At 38.5% G+C, this 17,515-nt stretch overlaps 1 protein-coding gene across 1 annotated transcript; it reads left to right on the top strand.

The window, feature by feature from the left end:
• The first annotated feature begins 490 nt into the window (after positions 1-490).
• Positions 491-12,808, top strand: LOC113154037 (cell division control protein 42 homolog). The gene is made up of 6 exons (XM_026348038.1): positions 491-549; positions 2,576-2,680; positions 7,644-7,716; positions 8,472-8,581; positions 8,701-8,898; positions 9,698-12,808. Exons 2-6 carry the CDS (start codon positions 2,576-2,578, stop codon positions 9,785-9,787), a joined length of 576 nt encoding a protein of 191 aa, XP_026203823.1. The 5' UTR covers positions 491-549; the 3' UTR covers positions 9,788-12,808.
• Positions 12,809-17,515: the final 4,707 nt, after the last annotated feature.

Below are 17,515 nucleotides of genomic sequence, written 5' to 3'. Positions count from 1 at the left end.
TTGACAATATGACAGTATGTCATCTCCCTCTGGTGGACACTGACTTGTCTCCAATCAACAGAACGATTGTGGAATTACTGAAAATGTCATTTTACAGCATTTTCTCTCTTTCTTTCTTGACTTCTCTTTAAAAGAGATAAGAAGAGACCACTTTATTTATTTTAACAAAAGAAAAGCCATCGCCTTCAGATTTACTTGCACAGTAACACTTATCTGCTTACTATTACCTTCTGGTGTGTTATAAGTGAATAAACATGTTTACTGATTGTAAACTCTTTGAATTTGGGATTGTTGATTTGAACAAATTTAAAGTTATATGTTTAAAAACCTTTATATTCAGAAGTTGTATAAAAGTTTTATCTTTAGATTCGAGGAAATAACCAGACATTATAAATCACTAAATCAAAACATAATAGAGCATCAATTAAAACAGAGGCACGTGAACATACCCTGAGTCATATTTCCGACTTCCGCGTTAAGGAAAGTTGGCATTTACAGGAAGCACCTGAACGCAGCACCTTACCAACACTCCAGCGGCTGACAGGAACGGTAGGAGCTCTCTTCGCTGTTTTTAACTCTAAACACGTTGATATCATCACTGAAACACACATATTCTTTAGAGCGAGACTCCTCATTGTAAAAGTTATTACCGTAGCCGGCTGACAGCTAACTGAGCTAACCGGCAGCTGTCAAAACAACGATTTCCTTTAGCTAACTCCCGACTAGCTTAGCCGTTAAATCTCTGCTCAAACTTAACCGGTGTGATTTTTGTTGACAAACTAGACAAACTACAAGGCTGATTATCTACGTGATCATATGTGTGGCTATTAAAAGGAATAAGTTGTTGTTATGTTTGTTTTAAAGTCACTTGAAACTGCACTTTTTGCTGTGGGGTGTGGGTCTGGCGAATGTAAATTCACTTTAGCCACCGAACTAGCTTAAGTTAGCTCATCTTAGCTAGCGTTAGCTTCGAAAAAATAAACTTCTACACTTAACTTAAGCTGCTTATAAACTCTGTCATCAATTATTATCATTATCCTGTCATTACTTATTTAATGTGTGACGTTACATATTAATTCATACACAAATCTCATCATACTTTTCTATGCGGAAGTGACTGAAAATAGGTAATACTTCGCTAAAATGTAGATTAAAAACACATTTACAGATTAAAAAACTAAATTAACTCTGATCTGCCTGTGGTTGGTTAAGGGACCTCTTTATCTACTGTTAGTAAACATGTTAAATAAACGTACTACAATGTTTAATAGATTTCTTATAAGCAGGACCGTACAGAAACCTTCACCTACTTTGATATTTAATTTAATCTTTGTTCGACCATTTAATATAAGCATAAATTGTCAACATTAGTACATTCACCTGTTAAAGAAAACCAATCCACCACTTTCATAATCATTAAATTATTTTCAGCAGGAAGCTTCATTTGATAGCTTCTCGTTTTGTATCGTAATGAGTGCTTCTGTACAAGATGACATTTCAGATAGTTGTTGTCTTGTGAAAAAGTAGTTCAGTAATTAAAATTAACGCTAAACCATTAATAAGAATAATCAGTTGCAGTGTAAAACTGGATTGAAAAACAAGATCAACAGATGCAGATAAGTAACAATAGTGCATTTGACAGACATGATTGTCACAAATTGCTGCATTTTTCAGAATCGTCCGCATGTGAATTATCTCTAAGGAGTGAATTATGTAGACATAACTGGTATCATCATCCCTGCAGATGACCAGTTAACTTGTCCCTGACTCATCCGAGTTCAGCTGTGTGCTGCCAAACGTCCCAAACAAAGAGTCAGCTATTAAATGGCATCCCAAACCCCTTTACCATTGTCCCTCTTAATGAAGCAGCAGCCTGGGTATGTGTGCTGCTCAGCATCACAGGATCTCCAGATAGTGTGTACTAAACACTGCTTTACACAGCCACCACTGATCCAGCATCAGCTGTGTCACATTGGATCTGTTTACCAATGCCCAGTGAACCTACCAGTTGTTATACAGACCTGCAGGGTACTGAGCTGCAGCCTTTTTTTGGCTGTAAACTATGGTTGTGACATTTTTCTCGAAGTTAAGCGGACCCATAAATCCTTTTATTAACTAAAATGTCTGGCAGAAAATCATGAACCAGCAGCTGATCCACTACTGCTGTAGTGAATCATTTTCATCACAGTTTAACAGTTATTTTCTTCATTATTAAATGTATTGTTCAGGACCTACAATGTCAGGAAGTGCTCACAGATGCCATTCATATTTTTCCTAACCCATAGTTGAAAGGTCTTTAGTTTTAGTTTCAGTTTCAGCGATAGAAAGCTAAGACAACAAATATTCACCTAAAAAGGTGCCTAAGAATAATAAGAAGGAATGTCTCAGTTATAAAAATGTCTGAAACTATCAAAAACATTATTCACGCTTGAGAAGCTAATGAAGCATTTTCACCCTTTATTCTTGATGTTTTTTCACTATTGGAGCTGCTGATACTTTTATATGTTGTAAATAGGAAACGTTTCCTGACCTCTCTACCTTCTTCCTTTCCTTCTCTTTTCTTTATCCTCTTCAGATGCAGACCATAAAGTGTGTGGTGGTGGGTGATGGTGCGGTGGGAAAGACCTGCTTGCTCATATCCTACACCACCAACAAGTTTCCCTCTGAATATGTCCCCACGGTGAGTACATTTAATAACACAAACAATTCCACTGACAGTTTCTGTTTACTCCTCCAGACTGATCAGACCTGGCATGAAAGTAACATTCTGCAAACATGCAGTAGCATTAAGGTTTTCCATTTGCCGTTCTTACTCAGTACTCTGTACTGTAGCTCTGTCTTTTCACACAGGAAGTGACTGAATACACATGGTAGTTTACAGTTACTCTCATCTGTCACACAGACTGTCACAGTACCCACCTCTTCTTTTACAGCTCGTTGCTTTGTTCTTCATCTGTCAATTGAAGAGTTACAGATACACATGTGCACACAGTAGGAATTTCTGCATAGTTCCTTCAGTTAGTTTTTAGAAAAAGTCAAGATGTCACATACATGTCACAGATAATATAAAATAAAATTCCAAAAAGTGTTTTAAAGAAAATATCACAGATGAAAAACTAATTACCTTGTGAGGCAGCATAAAGCTTAAGTGGATGCACCAATGCTAATTCCACTTTACTTTAACTTCTGCCTACATGCGGGATTCGTTTGGAGATATTTTAATATAAGTGACATTTACAGCAGAGAAAATGTTGTATTTTGCTGGAGATGACACATCTAACAGCATCCATCAGTAAACACGTAGACAGTATGAGCTAGACATTATACTGATTGTACTGATGTTTCAGATGAAGAAAATAAAACCTAACATTATGTAACAGTCTAGTCTGTTGAGCTGTGTCTTTAAAATTAGTTAAATTATTATAGACTTTGTAGCTGAGACTGACCGAGGCTGAGGAGAGTGTGATGTCACAGTCCGTTAACCAGTTTAATGAAGGATCTGCGTCCTTTTTATTAAACATCTCAATTTCTAGGTGTCACACACTAATAATGTCCAGTATGATCGTGTCACAGTATGTTGTGTGGTGTTGAAATTCAGTCAGTTACATGTTACTTTTAATTGGAATAAAAACAGTTCCATGTTAGTGTACACAGTACGTGTTCAATTTCAGATGTCAGCAAGAGCCCGCTGTTGCAGGAAAATCTAAACTGCAAAGTTACTGCACTGTTGTGATAATTGATACCCTTGATATCTAGTGCCTGTATGCTAAATGGGTAACTATAGACAGGAAGTAGTTTACTTAGCATAAAGATTTGTCCAAGTTGTAGGCAAATCATGAAGTAGGTGCTTTTAATCCTGTAGAATATTATTAAACACTGAAAGTAAAGTAAGGATGCCTTCTTTATTTATCAGGTAAATTTGCATGAAGTGCAGTAAACGGATAAAACATATGGCAGGACGCTTCTCACATTAACTCCCGGATGTTTACATCAGGACTCTGTGGGACCGTTCCACCTGGTGCAGGACTCTTATTTTCTCTGAATATAGTTCCTTGTGAGTCTGGCTGTCCTTGTGAGTCATTGTCATGCTAATAAACTAATTCATAAACTCTTACACACAAATATCTTAAGTACTTCATACATTGTCACAGTTTTCAGTATTCGCATAGGTTTGGTAGCTTATCTTCAAAAAAGATAGAGATTCAAGTGTTGAGTGACACTGATAGAGAACGATGATGAAGCTGCAGCAAAGGTTCTGCAGTGTATAAAAACCTGGTCCACACTGTCACTTTGACCTGATAGATCCTTCAAACTGGCGTTTTGGTTTTGTGGCAGTCAGAATAAAGCTGATAGATTTATCGACTGTCTGATGAGCAGGAACTATTCTGCTGGAAATATCTGCAACATCCTTAATTGATGGGCAGCTTCACTGACTAGTGGCTACAAACTGATGAGTAATTCTCTACTGTTTTCTGTGTGTGCCCCATCTCTCTCTCTATGCCAAGAGTCAGCACAGTTTGATTAGAGGATTGCAGAACCAACAGTGCTGACTCTGCTTAATTTTCATTTTCCGGTCTGCCTGCCTGTCACACCTCCCCCACTGCTATATTTAACTATTTACTACTGTCAGTACTGTCCTAACACACTGTATATTACATTTTCGTTAAAATTAAAATCATAGCTAAATAGAAATATGGAGGCATCGGTGTTAATGTAATTGTCTTATAATTTTGAACATATAAATGCTGTAATAGTCATGATATAAAACCTGACATAAATGTTTTGACTAGCCTAACTATTTACTTTAATAAAGCAGTTTTGTATTAAATTTAACATGTAAAATAAAAAAGTTTCACATAATGTCTGATGCACATCCACGGTCAGAAACTTCTGCAAGAAAAGTAATAGAACAACCTTTGAACTCTGGCTGGAGAAACTCAAACCTATTTCATAAACCCCAGCTTGACTGAGAAGCTCTAACGCTCTAAGATTCAGTGTGGCAGCATCCATAGAAACTTTTTTCTAATGGTGTTAAATAAAACTCTCTAAATGAAGGCTCCATTTTTTAACTACATTGGTAAATAAGATTAAAAAATTACTATTATAGGTGAAGTCAGATGTGTGTTTGCTTATTCATTAGTGATAAGGATTGTGCTGATTTATAGAAGCTCTACCAAGGTTTCACAGATTTACATGGTGTCTGCCTTATGACCGTGGTGTCGTGGTCAGATAATGTTGAAAGTTTACATTTTGCTTAAGTAAAACTTAATGGATAAGTTTATTTGTCCAAAAAACTCTTAAAAACATCTTAATATTTCAGGATTTCGGTTGTAATTTTACATACACTCCACTCCTGCAGTGTGTTTACCATCTTTTCCTTGCTTATTGTTCCATTGTTCTGTGACCCTTATTGTTTTTGTTGTATACTTAACATCCTGTTCCTCCCAGAATAATCCTGTTGTTAGTAACAGCCTCATTGCGCCACGCCATACACTGCATTTGTATCTTGAACCTTTTAACCCACTGAGTATGATAAATTACTTCAGTGTGTCCAGCTCTGATGTAGAGTTTTTAACCTGAAAGCTACTCACACAGTATTCTTGTATTTAGTTAGACCAGATGCTGGTTTGTATAAAAACCGCACAATACAAACATCATAGCTCTTTTCTCTGGTTTAGATTATCACGTTGCTGTCTCAACAAGTGTGCTGCATCATCCTGTCAGTCAGCTCACAACAACTCACCACAATAAGAAAGGTCTCCTTCGGGAAATAATTTCTCATAAACACACATCACTAAAACGAGTGTCACATCCGTAGTATTTAATCCGATGTATTGGAGCCAAGTGAAACAAGTATGAACAAGCTTTCTTTCTGTGTAGTTGCAGCTCTTTTCCACTATAACTAGTGTGTGTAACTCATTTGTAGCAGATGATCTAGTCTGAGCTTTGTCCAAACACATTATCATCACAAAACTGACTAAACTTTGTGTGTCGGTGTACTTTATTGAAATATGTGTTTGTCTCAATGCCTAGTCTTTGCAGCGTGTCTCAACGTATCGCACCATGTTTCTGTCTAAACTTGAACAGACTGGTAACAGCCTCTGAGTTCATGTTCCTGTGCATGTTTGTGTAATGCAATCTGGCCTGTTAATCTGTTAATCTTGTAGATTTAAAGTAGCTGTAATAACTTTTTTATAATAGCTTTCTAGCTCACTACAGGCTTCTAGTGCATGTCTGTAAACACCTCCAGTTGGTCCAAAATGAAAGTTTGAACAGCTTTGGTGATACTTTGACTTCTGAGCCATATCAGCACCTATTTGGCACATTTTAAAGGCTTGGTCTCAGCTAAAATAAAAACTAAAATCCAACAAATCTTTTACTGAACATGTTTTTTCTTGAGCCGCTGGTGTTGCAGTGCTGCTGTCCTTCATAGCTGGGCTCTACAGTCCAATATTCTGCTGCATAGGAGGGTGAAAATGTTTATTTACTAATACTGAAGTTCAGATTCTGTATTAAGAACACGTTTTGGCCTGTACTGTGGGCAGATACTGATACACGGCTCTAAATATAGGATGTTGATGCCAGCAGTGTACTGCTGTGAGACGGCCTGGTAGAATAAAATTGAAACAGATAACAGAGTGACTATCGTGTCTCTATGTTTGTTATATTTTGGGTGGTTTCCTCTCCTAAAACCACAGACACAGCCAACACAGCAGCACGTTGATGTGTTGAAGACATGCAGTGCCACGCAGGCACAGCCACTATAAACAGTTCAGTTTCACACTCGCAGAACTAAGGTTATCGGGCATATTAGGGAACATTGCAGCAGCCTCTAGGCTTGTAATGAAACAGGAAGTAGTAGTAAACTGAGAGATAGTAAATCTGTTCACCTCAACAGCAGCAAAAAAATACTGAATACACTGAGAGTGTTCAGCTGCTTTTCAGAAACGTCTGTGACAACTGATGTAAAAATACCAATTCATCAGGAAACCAAATAAAACCGACTGTATTAAGAAGTTTCTCATGTAAATACTGTTGATTTATGTTGTTTCAGACTGACTATGTGTCCAGTCAACCACACAGTTTATATCTTCAAGGTTGGATCCAACAGCTGGAATACTTCCTATTTTAATCCTCTTTCCTATTCCCAGGGATGGAAAAAGGAAAACGGCAACATTATACCTCAGCAGCCCAAACTTGTGATCATATATATAAATTATTGAAATAATCAACTAACTAACAATTTCACTTACCCAAGATTTTTCCTGTTTGTACTTCTGATTTGAACACAAGGCCAACAAAGAGGAAACATGTCTTAACATCACTGTACAGGCTGCAGTGATGTGAAACTCTGTGTGTACGAGTACATGCATGTGTTTGTTCTTACATGGTTCTAAACCAGGAGTTTCAGACCCTTACAGTGAGGACATTTTGGGGAAACTGAAGACATTTTGTCTGGTCGTCACTTCTTCAAAGGCCCATGTTGTTGTACTGTGTAATAGGGTTTAGCTCAGATTCAATGTTGACTATTGGATCTATCATGTCATGTGTTGTTAGAACATCCCTTCTTGTTTAATAAATTGTGTCTTTTCTGTCACTTAATCATCCGTTCCCTCTCTTTCTGCCCTCTCCTTCTCTTTCAGGTGTTTGATAACTATGCGGTAACAGTGATGATCGGTGGGGAGCCATACACTCTGGGACTGTTTGACACTGCAGGTAAAAGCAAAATCTTCATATAGTCAGTACTATTAACAACACAGTAGTTACAGTGGCAAGAAAAAGTAATTGAACTGATGAAACTAATTGAATCACCTAGTCTTCTGCATTAATTAAGCACAAAACGCGATCTGTTCTTAACCGAAGACTCGAATACAACAACAGTCCCAGATCATGACCCACATGAGGTACTGTTAAGTAACGTCTGGTATGACATCCATTCACACCACACGTCAGAAGAATAACTTACTGACGTCACTGAAAGCTGTTGAAGGCAGTGCAGGTCTAAAGCTTCAGGAAGTGTTTGCTTGAGGCTATTGCTGCCACAGGTGGTTCAACCAGTTATTAAGAAAACTGTTTCACTTACATTTTCTGCCATCACTCTGTATATTTAATGTTCAATAAACACAAGAAAGATCGTGACTGTGTTTTATCAACTTTGGTACAGTTCATGAAAACCATGAAATTACAGTTTTGTTTTTTTTCCTGCCACTGCATAGTGCAGCAGTATTTGTTGTGGTATACAGAGCTGGTGGCGTTTTTCCACATGGTGCTGACTTTATTCCACTTAACTGGCCCTTTTTTGGTTTCCACTGGGCAAAAGTTTTAGACAGTATCTGGTACCTGGTAGTTTTTTAGTATCATTTCAACAAGGTTTCAAGCTGAAGCGATACCAACAGGTGATGTAAATTCACTGCAAACTACTGATTGGTCAGAGAAAAGTGTCATCTTATCATCTGTGTCTCCCCCTGCAGGTCAGGAGGACTATGACAGACTGCGACCCCTCAGCTACCCTCAGACCGACGTCTTCCTCGTCTGCTTCTCTGTTGTATCACCCTCCTCCTTTGAGAACGTCAGAGAGAAGGTTTGTTTCCGTCTGTCCTGACTGTTTGTGGTAGTTTCATATGCAGATTTTTATTTAGCCTGGCTTGTTTTTTAATTGTCTTTAAGGGGAAAAGTTTCTTTGTCCATGTCTCTTCACAGTGGGTGCCAGAGATTTCCCACCACTGCCCGCGGACACCATTCCTGCTGGTCGGGACTCAGGTGGATCTGAGAGATGACAGCAACACTCTGGAGAAACTGGCCAAGAACAAGCAGCGCGCCCTGACCTGCGAGAGCGGAGAGAAACTGGCTCGAGAGCTGAAGGCTGTCAAATATGTGGAGTGTTCAGCTCTTACACAGGTACGTGGAGTGGGAAGAAGTCCTAATGTTGTCATGTGATATTTAATAAAGAGAAATGAGAGGTGGTATTGTCACTGTAATTAATACAGACAGCAGTGAGTGTTTGTGCTAGATTTGAGGCTCACAGCACTAAATATTCAGTAATAACTGGTTGTAAATGTCGGGGTAGCCACTTGCACGCTGCAGCAGTCAGCATTAACATCTGTGTTTATTTGGTCAGATGACTTCTCACTAATAAAATAGAAATTTGATTAATGTTGGTGCAACACAGCAATTAAAAATAATATTTATGTGCTGTTAGAAAGCATGGCCTGGATTGATGGGAAGAGTGTTTGGACATAACTACAACATTCATACATCAGCATCAGATATTACAGATATTACTGTACAAATCTGTTTTTCTTATTAATGGTTAGTTTTGGGATTTTTGACTTTATTTCATAGTTTACAGTGAAGATTCAGACAGAAAACACAGGAGAGAGACAATAATAAACAGAACCAGGGATGCAGTAGGTATATGTCCTTTTACCTACAAGGGTCCAACCAGGAAGAAGACAGATGTCAAACTTCAGCTTACATATTCAAAAATCAGTTTCAAACTAGTTATATTTAGTTTAGTTTTCACAGTGTGTGAGTCCAAATTGTTTAATTAAAATTTCCTTTTCCAACTCCTTACAGGTTACTGAAGTTGAAGACATTAGAACTTTCTTTCTCATCTCTGTCCACCCATCAGGAACAAACATGTTTCCTGTGGTCTCGTAGAACTAATCAGTGTTTTCTCTTCATGTTTCTTTCTTAGAGAGGACTGAAGAATGTTTTTGATGAGGCCATCCTGGCAGCTCTGGAGCCTCCAGACAACAAACCCAAGAAGCGCTGCGTCCTGCTATAGACACCACAAGAAGAGGAGGAAGTGGAGGTGGCCGGGGAAGAGATTAACCCAGATGGGAACAGGGAATACTGAGGGGAGGGGAGGGTGAGGAGGTCGATCAGGTAGACACTCGTTTAAACAGTGCCTTCAGTCGTAGTGATCTAATGTGGGTGTGGTGTTGGAACGGACTCGATCTGGACAGGTTTTATTCTCATCATAGATATGTGTCGCTGTAATATGACTAACACATTTGAGCAACACTCCTCAATAAGGAGGAGCAAGGTTTTATTAATAGAAGGAGGGAGGTGGAGCAGTAGAGGTCTGAACCTGAGATGCCTTAAAAATACAAACAGTGAATGGAGTCACAGTTACAGCTCAAACTCGGAACAGTTTCTACAGGTGTTGAAAAAATGGTAAAACTTTAAGAATCATTGCTGTCATGTTACATTTAGGCTCTTTTTAGAGGTGGGATCCGTAAAAGCAGACTTTGTGGTCACTTTATGCACGGGCATTAACAAAATGACTGTTTTTTAACATTCTGTGTTTAACTAAAAACATTAACGACAAACTGACGCTCTTAGCTGCAATTTTTCAGAGCAATAGATTATTTGATGGCCACAATGTGCCGAGTTTTGAATGTCACATAATCTATTTGACATATTCGCTATGAACAGATTGATGAGGATGTTTCTTTTGTACTGACGTGACGTGGTCATGTTCTCTGATCTGATTTTTCAGTGTGTTAACGTCTGCTGCTGTTTTCCTTCATGGTCTTTCTCCCTGTATCAAAATTAACTTTAAGATTTGTTGCTTGGTTTTTCTTTAGAAAACTAAAGATAAAAAACACTGTTGCCTGAAAACTCTTGTTGGAAACAGGCAGACTAATCAGTCAGTGTAACTGTGCATGTTGTTGTCCCATCTGTAGCTCCTGTGTTTGACATTATGAACTCGAGTCTTTACTTGATGAGGCCTAAGTCAGTTTTCATTTTAGATAATAACCGTGGTGCCTACCCACTGATGTGCTGTGTCGAAAGTGACATGTAATTGTTACTAGGTTCTACCTAACTATTACCAGTGTGACTTATTATCATTAAGCAGTGACCTGGATACTCATTCAGACATGAAGCCGACACCTTCACCTGCTGTGGGGTTAATGGAGCAGTGCATGTTTAAAAGAATCTGAATGAGAAGTAAAAACTTCTGGATAGTTTGAGGACAGGATGAGTTCTTCAGTCACACTAAAATCAAATCAGTGTAATTAAGTTGAACATTGTTCAAGCTGCTGTTATCACACATCTGAACTCACAAGAGGTTTGTAAAATATCTATATAATATCTAATCTAAGTAGTCTAGAAGGAAAATGATGCAACATTAATATTTGTTACCAGCCACTAGTATGATCAAAAACAAAAGCAGAAGCCAATAGAACAAACAAAAAACACCGACCTCAGGCAAAAATGACTCTGTTTTAATTAAAAGGGGCAGCCGTAGAGACGTGACCCAGTTGAACAAGATCCCCTGCAGCTCAGTGGGTCATCAGAGGCTCAACAACTGTGGTGCACTCATGGATATTGTGTGTTTAGCTGAACAATATATTTTCTGCAAATCAGTGGTGGCTGTAACCTGACTTCATCCTGATTATTAAAAAGAGATTCAAATATCTTGGAGCAGAATTAGAGTGTCTGTAGTTTAAACACAGACAAAGACAACACACACGTAAGGAAAGTAGTTAATAATAATAATAATAATAATAGTCAAAGACTATGTTAACATGTGAAATGTTGTTTTTAAACCCTTTTCTCTCATGGGTTGGCCTAAAACTCTTATCTGCACAAAGTGTTCTATAGTGTATGAGTTGAAGCTGTTACATGTGGTATTTTTAACATCTGAAAATCAATACAACAAGATCTGGCAGAGTCTCGACTCTACATCCACAGAAAAGCAAAAAGTTTCAGCACAAAACCACTGAAAATTAATTTTATATAAAAATGTATTAATTTTCAGTCATTTTACTGCAGCATCAACACCAACAACACCACCTCTTTATTCAGGTTTTGGTGTGTGTGTGTGTGTGTTGAAAGCTTCACCTGTGGCAATAGTTCACTGTTAATGCCTTTAAGTATTCCTGTTGCCTACACACGAACACTGTTGCCTTATGTTTTAAAACACGTCAAATCCTAACTGGGCATTTTAAAAGCTTTTGGGGCCACAGTTAAAATCAAACTGCATCCGATGCTCATTTTTAGTTCTTACATTTGTTCATCCGTGTTTTTAACTCTCTGGCTGAGCTAAGATATCAGTAAATGTAACATTATGAATGCTATTCATCTGCTGTCATGTCACTGATGTGCCTAAAGAGCAAACATTTCACAACATGACCTCCTCATACAGTGACGTCCACTCCTGCTTCTCTCGCCTCCTGGCCTGACTGGACCCTCGAGTGCTCTGTGGTGTGTTAGCACCTCCTGGAGGCCTTTAAAGGGGAACACTGCTCACTTGACAGGGGTCATCTGTGCTGTTTCACCCTCTGACAACAGGGTAATCAGTGTTCATGGACACGAGGAAAGCTCAGAACCGAGACACGACTCTGTAACGTCATGAATTTTTATAAAAGTAGAGAATCTTTCATGTTTACGAACACTGATTTTCCTGGGTAAAATTAACTCAGATTTCACTTTTCTCATAGATTTTCTTCAATTGTTTTGGACATGATGGTTTATTCTCATAATGTATAGATGATTACAAGTATTATATATATTTTCTTTGCTCCTTATTGTTTCTTTGGGGACATTATTTTAGTATTTTGAGTTTTTATTTTCTTTCTTTTTTGATATTTTTACTATTACTTGACAGTTGAGTGATAATCACAGCCTGGTTTGTCAAACTAAAACAAAACTGATAATAAGCTTCTAATGACAGAAAGTGCAACATAATAAGAGCTGAAGCAATAATTACAGATGTGGACACTTCTGCTCTGTATTGAAAAATGAATGTTGGAACTGGTGGGTGTTTGGAAATAATAAAATCAGTACTTGAATGTTGTTTCAGCCTGATTTTATTTGTATAAACTTGAGTTTGAGCCCCTTATTATTTGTCCCACACTGAGATCTGTACGTATGTTTAAAGACATGGAAGATCCTGATTGTTGATATTTGTGGCTTCGATGCAGATCAGATCATGTTTCAGATAGTTCTCTTTCTGTCAATGTAATCTAGTAGAACTATCAAAAATAAAAAGTATATTCTAGTTTGTATTATTAATCTGAATCTGAAAGGTAGCTGGGAACTACAGCTGTCAGATAGATGTAGTGGTGTAATTAACAAGTTCATGTTATAGGCCCTGTATGAACTGATTTAACTATTTTAAAGCAGATTGATGTTCCAGCACTTTTCAGGCTCCACGCAGACCCGGCACCTCGTCGTTGGTGGCTGCAGGGTGCTGCAGTGAGCACCAGGTGGAGGTGTTCCCCTGGATTTGAATGAGCCTCAGCTGCTACAGTATGTAAATGACCTGGGCTCGTTTTGATTGGCAGTCTAAAATGGATCCCTCAGACCGACACGGCATGGAGGATCAGAGCCGCTCCATCCTTTGTTTGCTCCACTGCGGCTGCTGAACGTGAAGAAGCCGTGAAGGAAAGCAGCTGATTCCTTCTCACCTTCACCCTCGAGATCTCCGTCTTCAAGTCTCATGTTTGGTTTAAGCGTTGAGGAGCTCTGAGCTCCACTGGGATGTAGAGTCACCATTTGACCAACACTCAGAGCACAAATGTCCATGTTTGAGTTATTCAACATTTTAACTTCATTCTCTGTTCAATTCAACAGTGAATCCATTTCATTTCCGTCTCTTTAATGTTAACTGCAGCACATCAATCCGGTTGAATAAGGTTTGAACATCACCCTCTAAGTCTTCCTGACTTCTTTGGGATATTTTCCTTCTTCTCTAGCATCGTTTGGTTTCTGTTTATTTAGTCTGCACTGACTGATTGTTGCATTTCCTCTCCTGATATTTGATTCTGATTGGGTTTTCCTTACAGACCGCAGAGTTTTTCTGCTCTGTCATGAATCCGTCTTTTTGGGTCCGTGTTGTGTTGAAATCTCACATCAAGCTTTTCAATGAGAGGAAACTCAAACCCGGTTCCTGTTCCTACATCACTAACATTTATTTTAACAGCTTGTTGAGGGATATAGAGTAAATGCGATGTTTGTCCATCTGTCCTGTTCTTCTAAGAGAACATTACAGGAGCACGTTAAGGGATTTTCTTCAAATGTGGCACTAGCATCCTCCTGGACTCTGGAGTCTGAACCGGCTGAGGTCTACAACTGTGATGTGGTTATTATTAGAAGTATTTGAAGCACAACTTGAGGGCCGTCGTGTTTTATTCTGCTTCACACTTTCAGTCCATCTTATTATAACATCATCATAACATTTTTTTTATCTACGTAATAAAGGATCGAAATACTTGTACTAAAAGTCCAATTAGCTCGTTATTAATTCTTTTTTCTTTTCCCATTGAAAGACTCAGGCTCTGTTAGTAAGACGTCTCTTATTCGCCGTTAAATCCATTCGTGGACGTTCTAACCGCACGTTTTGTCCTGATCAGACTGAGATCAGCCTTCACAACATTTGTGTGACCTCAGAGAAACTTTCCACCTTCTGACCCATTTCTGAAACCTTCAGAACTTTTTCTCTGTCCTATTTTTCTCCCCAAACCAACCAGGTCAGACTTCGTGTGTCCAGACTTGCGTCAGCACCAGGTAATCAGTGGTTAAACAAACTGTTTGCTGACTGATTCCAGATCAGTTTCAGTTTTACTTTGTGGGAATTTACTGTGGCGGCCATCTTGTCTTGTTGCTGATTCAGCCTCTGACACTTTGACTGCTGTCTGTCCCAGTGCGCCTCGCTCTCTCACTGGTTTAGCTGGTGAATATTATTGGATGTCCATCTGACCTCATTATAAGTGTGTTGCCACGGGCGACCAGCTCGTAGAAGAAGGCGGGGGGATAGAAACCTGATCTCGCTCTCTCTTTCTTCCTTTTTTTTTTTGTTCGCTCTTCTCCCAGAGGACGTGCACGTGCACTCATGCACCGACGTGCACACACAGTTCATTTAAAGATACATTAGACAGGAGGAGAATGCTGAGGCTTTTTATTGTGAGGGAACAAAACAACATTTGTTTATGGCTGAACGTTAAGAGACACCACAGCGTGTACGGATGCGCTCACACACAGAACTCTACTGTTGAGGAATTTCAACTGTGTGTTTTTTATGTATCTGATCACATTTGAAGTTAATTTGTCAATTAAATGTTAAAATAAAACAGTAAAAATAAAATTATTTCTCCATAATCACACTATAAAACTGAAAAAGTCAGAAACCACTACACTCTGCACTTACTTATTTAATTCTTTTATATCATAATAATATAATTTATAAACCAATTATAATATAATTAGTTTATAAAACACCTGCAAATCACCACACATACTCATCATGCGTTCTCACAGAGTTCTGACCTATGGAGAACCAGTCCTGTTCAGGAACCGCAGAACCAAATGATTCGATCCTGAGCCGTGCTGGTTCTCACCGGGAACCAGAATTCATGTTTTCGGACATGATGTTTAGAACTGAACCACCTCTCTGTTGGTTGAAAAGCCACAAATTTAAATCAGTTTATTAAGGATCCAATATATTTCTTCTCTTTTAACTGCTTGTGCCTCAAAATCCTCAAATTCTGTGATTATTTCCAAGTTTATATGAAAATATCTTAGATTCTCCACATGGACTTTTTCTGGTGGCATATTCAAATTTAGTGATTGTCATGTTTGAATGACTAATATTCACCATCCATGTATGATCAGCTTTGTTACACTTACAATAATTTTGTGTATATGTGCGTATTTATGTTCACTTTTGCTATTTCATTATATCTGACGTCCATTTGGACTCATGCATGAACTGATTAAAACAAGACTGTGGACACACTGGTCTTAATTATTGTGTATAAGCATCTATAAGCATATGTCTTTCTGTCCGGGTGTTTATCATGTTGTGTTGTTGTTTGTTTGTCATGTTTATGTTTATACCATGAATTCACCAATTTCTTTGTGTATTGATGAGTTTTTCTGTCAGTGAACAGTTTGTGTTTGTGATCACACACGTCGTACGTGCTGATAAGTCTGTGTGTGTAATGATAAATGTCGTCATTATATTCAGTTTTGTGTGTCACTATCATGAATTCTGCTTGTTTACGTGCTTTTCATGTCATGTTGTGTGTGTCTCTGTCTTTATAATTATACGGCACGTTTAATTACAGTATGTGTATAATTCTCTGTCTGTTTGTGTTGGGTTTGTGTCATAGTTTTGTGTAAACATTGATGTTTGTACAGTGAACTTTGTGTAACTCATTACCACTGATTGTGTGCCTATTGTGCACGGTGCTGCTGAATTCATGTGTTCATGTTTGCATTTCTCCGTATTTACTGCCTGTTTCTTATTGGTATCTTTCATTTTGTGTCTGTGCTTCACATTTCTTCTTTCTGTGTTTGTATGCTGAACCTTCTCTGTGCGTCTTTTTAATTTTGTGTCTGTCTTTGTGCCTCAGTGTTGTTGTTCACGTCTCCCCCCATTTATATGTACTTTCATGTGTGCGAGTGTGTGTTTATGATTGTGTACATGTGGCTGCATGCACACTTGTGTATGTGGACATACAGTGTACTCGTTAGCTTGTAATTTTGTGTGTCTCTGTATCTTCTTGTGTGTGTGTGTGTGTGTGTGTGTGTGTGTGTGGGAGGTGTGTATATGTCTGTCTGTCACATGTTTGTGTGTAATTTTGTGTATATTTATTGCATGTGTTTATTTATGTCTCAACTAAACACTATCTGCAGATGTGTGTGTGTGTGTGTCTTCATACATACAGTGAAACACACACAATGCCTTTATCTCTGACATAAACTGGTTACCATGCATACTGTGCGACTGAGTATTATGGGGTGTTCTTTGTTTTGTCACAACGTGCCCTGGTATGGAAAGGGAGGGGGGAGGGGAGCAGGCTGTATGTGTGTTAGCGTGCACGAACGTGTGTGCATGGGGGCTGGTGGTGGGGTGGGGTTGGGGGGGGTGTATATGTGTGTTTTGGTGTGTGTGTGTGTGTGTGTGTGTGTGTGATTGGCTGGGGCTGGGTGTGCGTGCCTGCGCAGACCTGTGACTGTTTAATGTGTGCATGAGCGAGTGCATGCATGTGCTTTTAAGAAGGTAAGAGGGTGAGATAAAATGGCGGCTCGAGGCCTCCAGGATTTAAAAGAAGTCAAATCCAAATCTAGTTCTGCTCAAATCACTTTCAGCCAGTTGTCAGATTTATTTATGTTTTGATTTATCGTCAGATTTTCTTCGTTTTAAGACGACTTATAAGACAAAAGGGAAAAATGGAGAAATGACACTCACAAGTAAAAACATCACTTACTGAGACTTCAATCTGACGTTAACGTGATTTATAAACTGTAAACCTCCTTCATGTGTTTTAAACCACTCATTAAAAACATGAATGCACGACTACTCTTACTAATCCAGTGGTTTCTATTGATTTCTGCGTGAGTTTATTAGCACTTAATTCTGTACATACACTGAATTATACTGCTCAAACCAAATACCAAATTAGTGTTTGCTATGATGCAGAAGAGAGATATTTAATGTGTCAAAGTAACTAAGTGCATTTACTCAGTTACTGTATTTAAGGATACAGTATGTATCTGC

This window comes from Anabas testudineus, chromosome 11, assembly GCF_900324465.2.
Source record: "Anabas testudineus chromosome 11, fAnaTes1.2, whole genome shotgun sequence".
NCBI classification, from domain to species: Eukaryota; Metazoa; Chordata; class Actinopteri; order Anabantiformes; family Anabantidae; genus Anabas; species Anabas testudineus.
The sequence above is the reverse complement of the archived record's forward strand: the minus strand, read 5'-3'. Positions and strand labels throughout refer to the sequence as shown.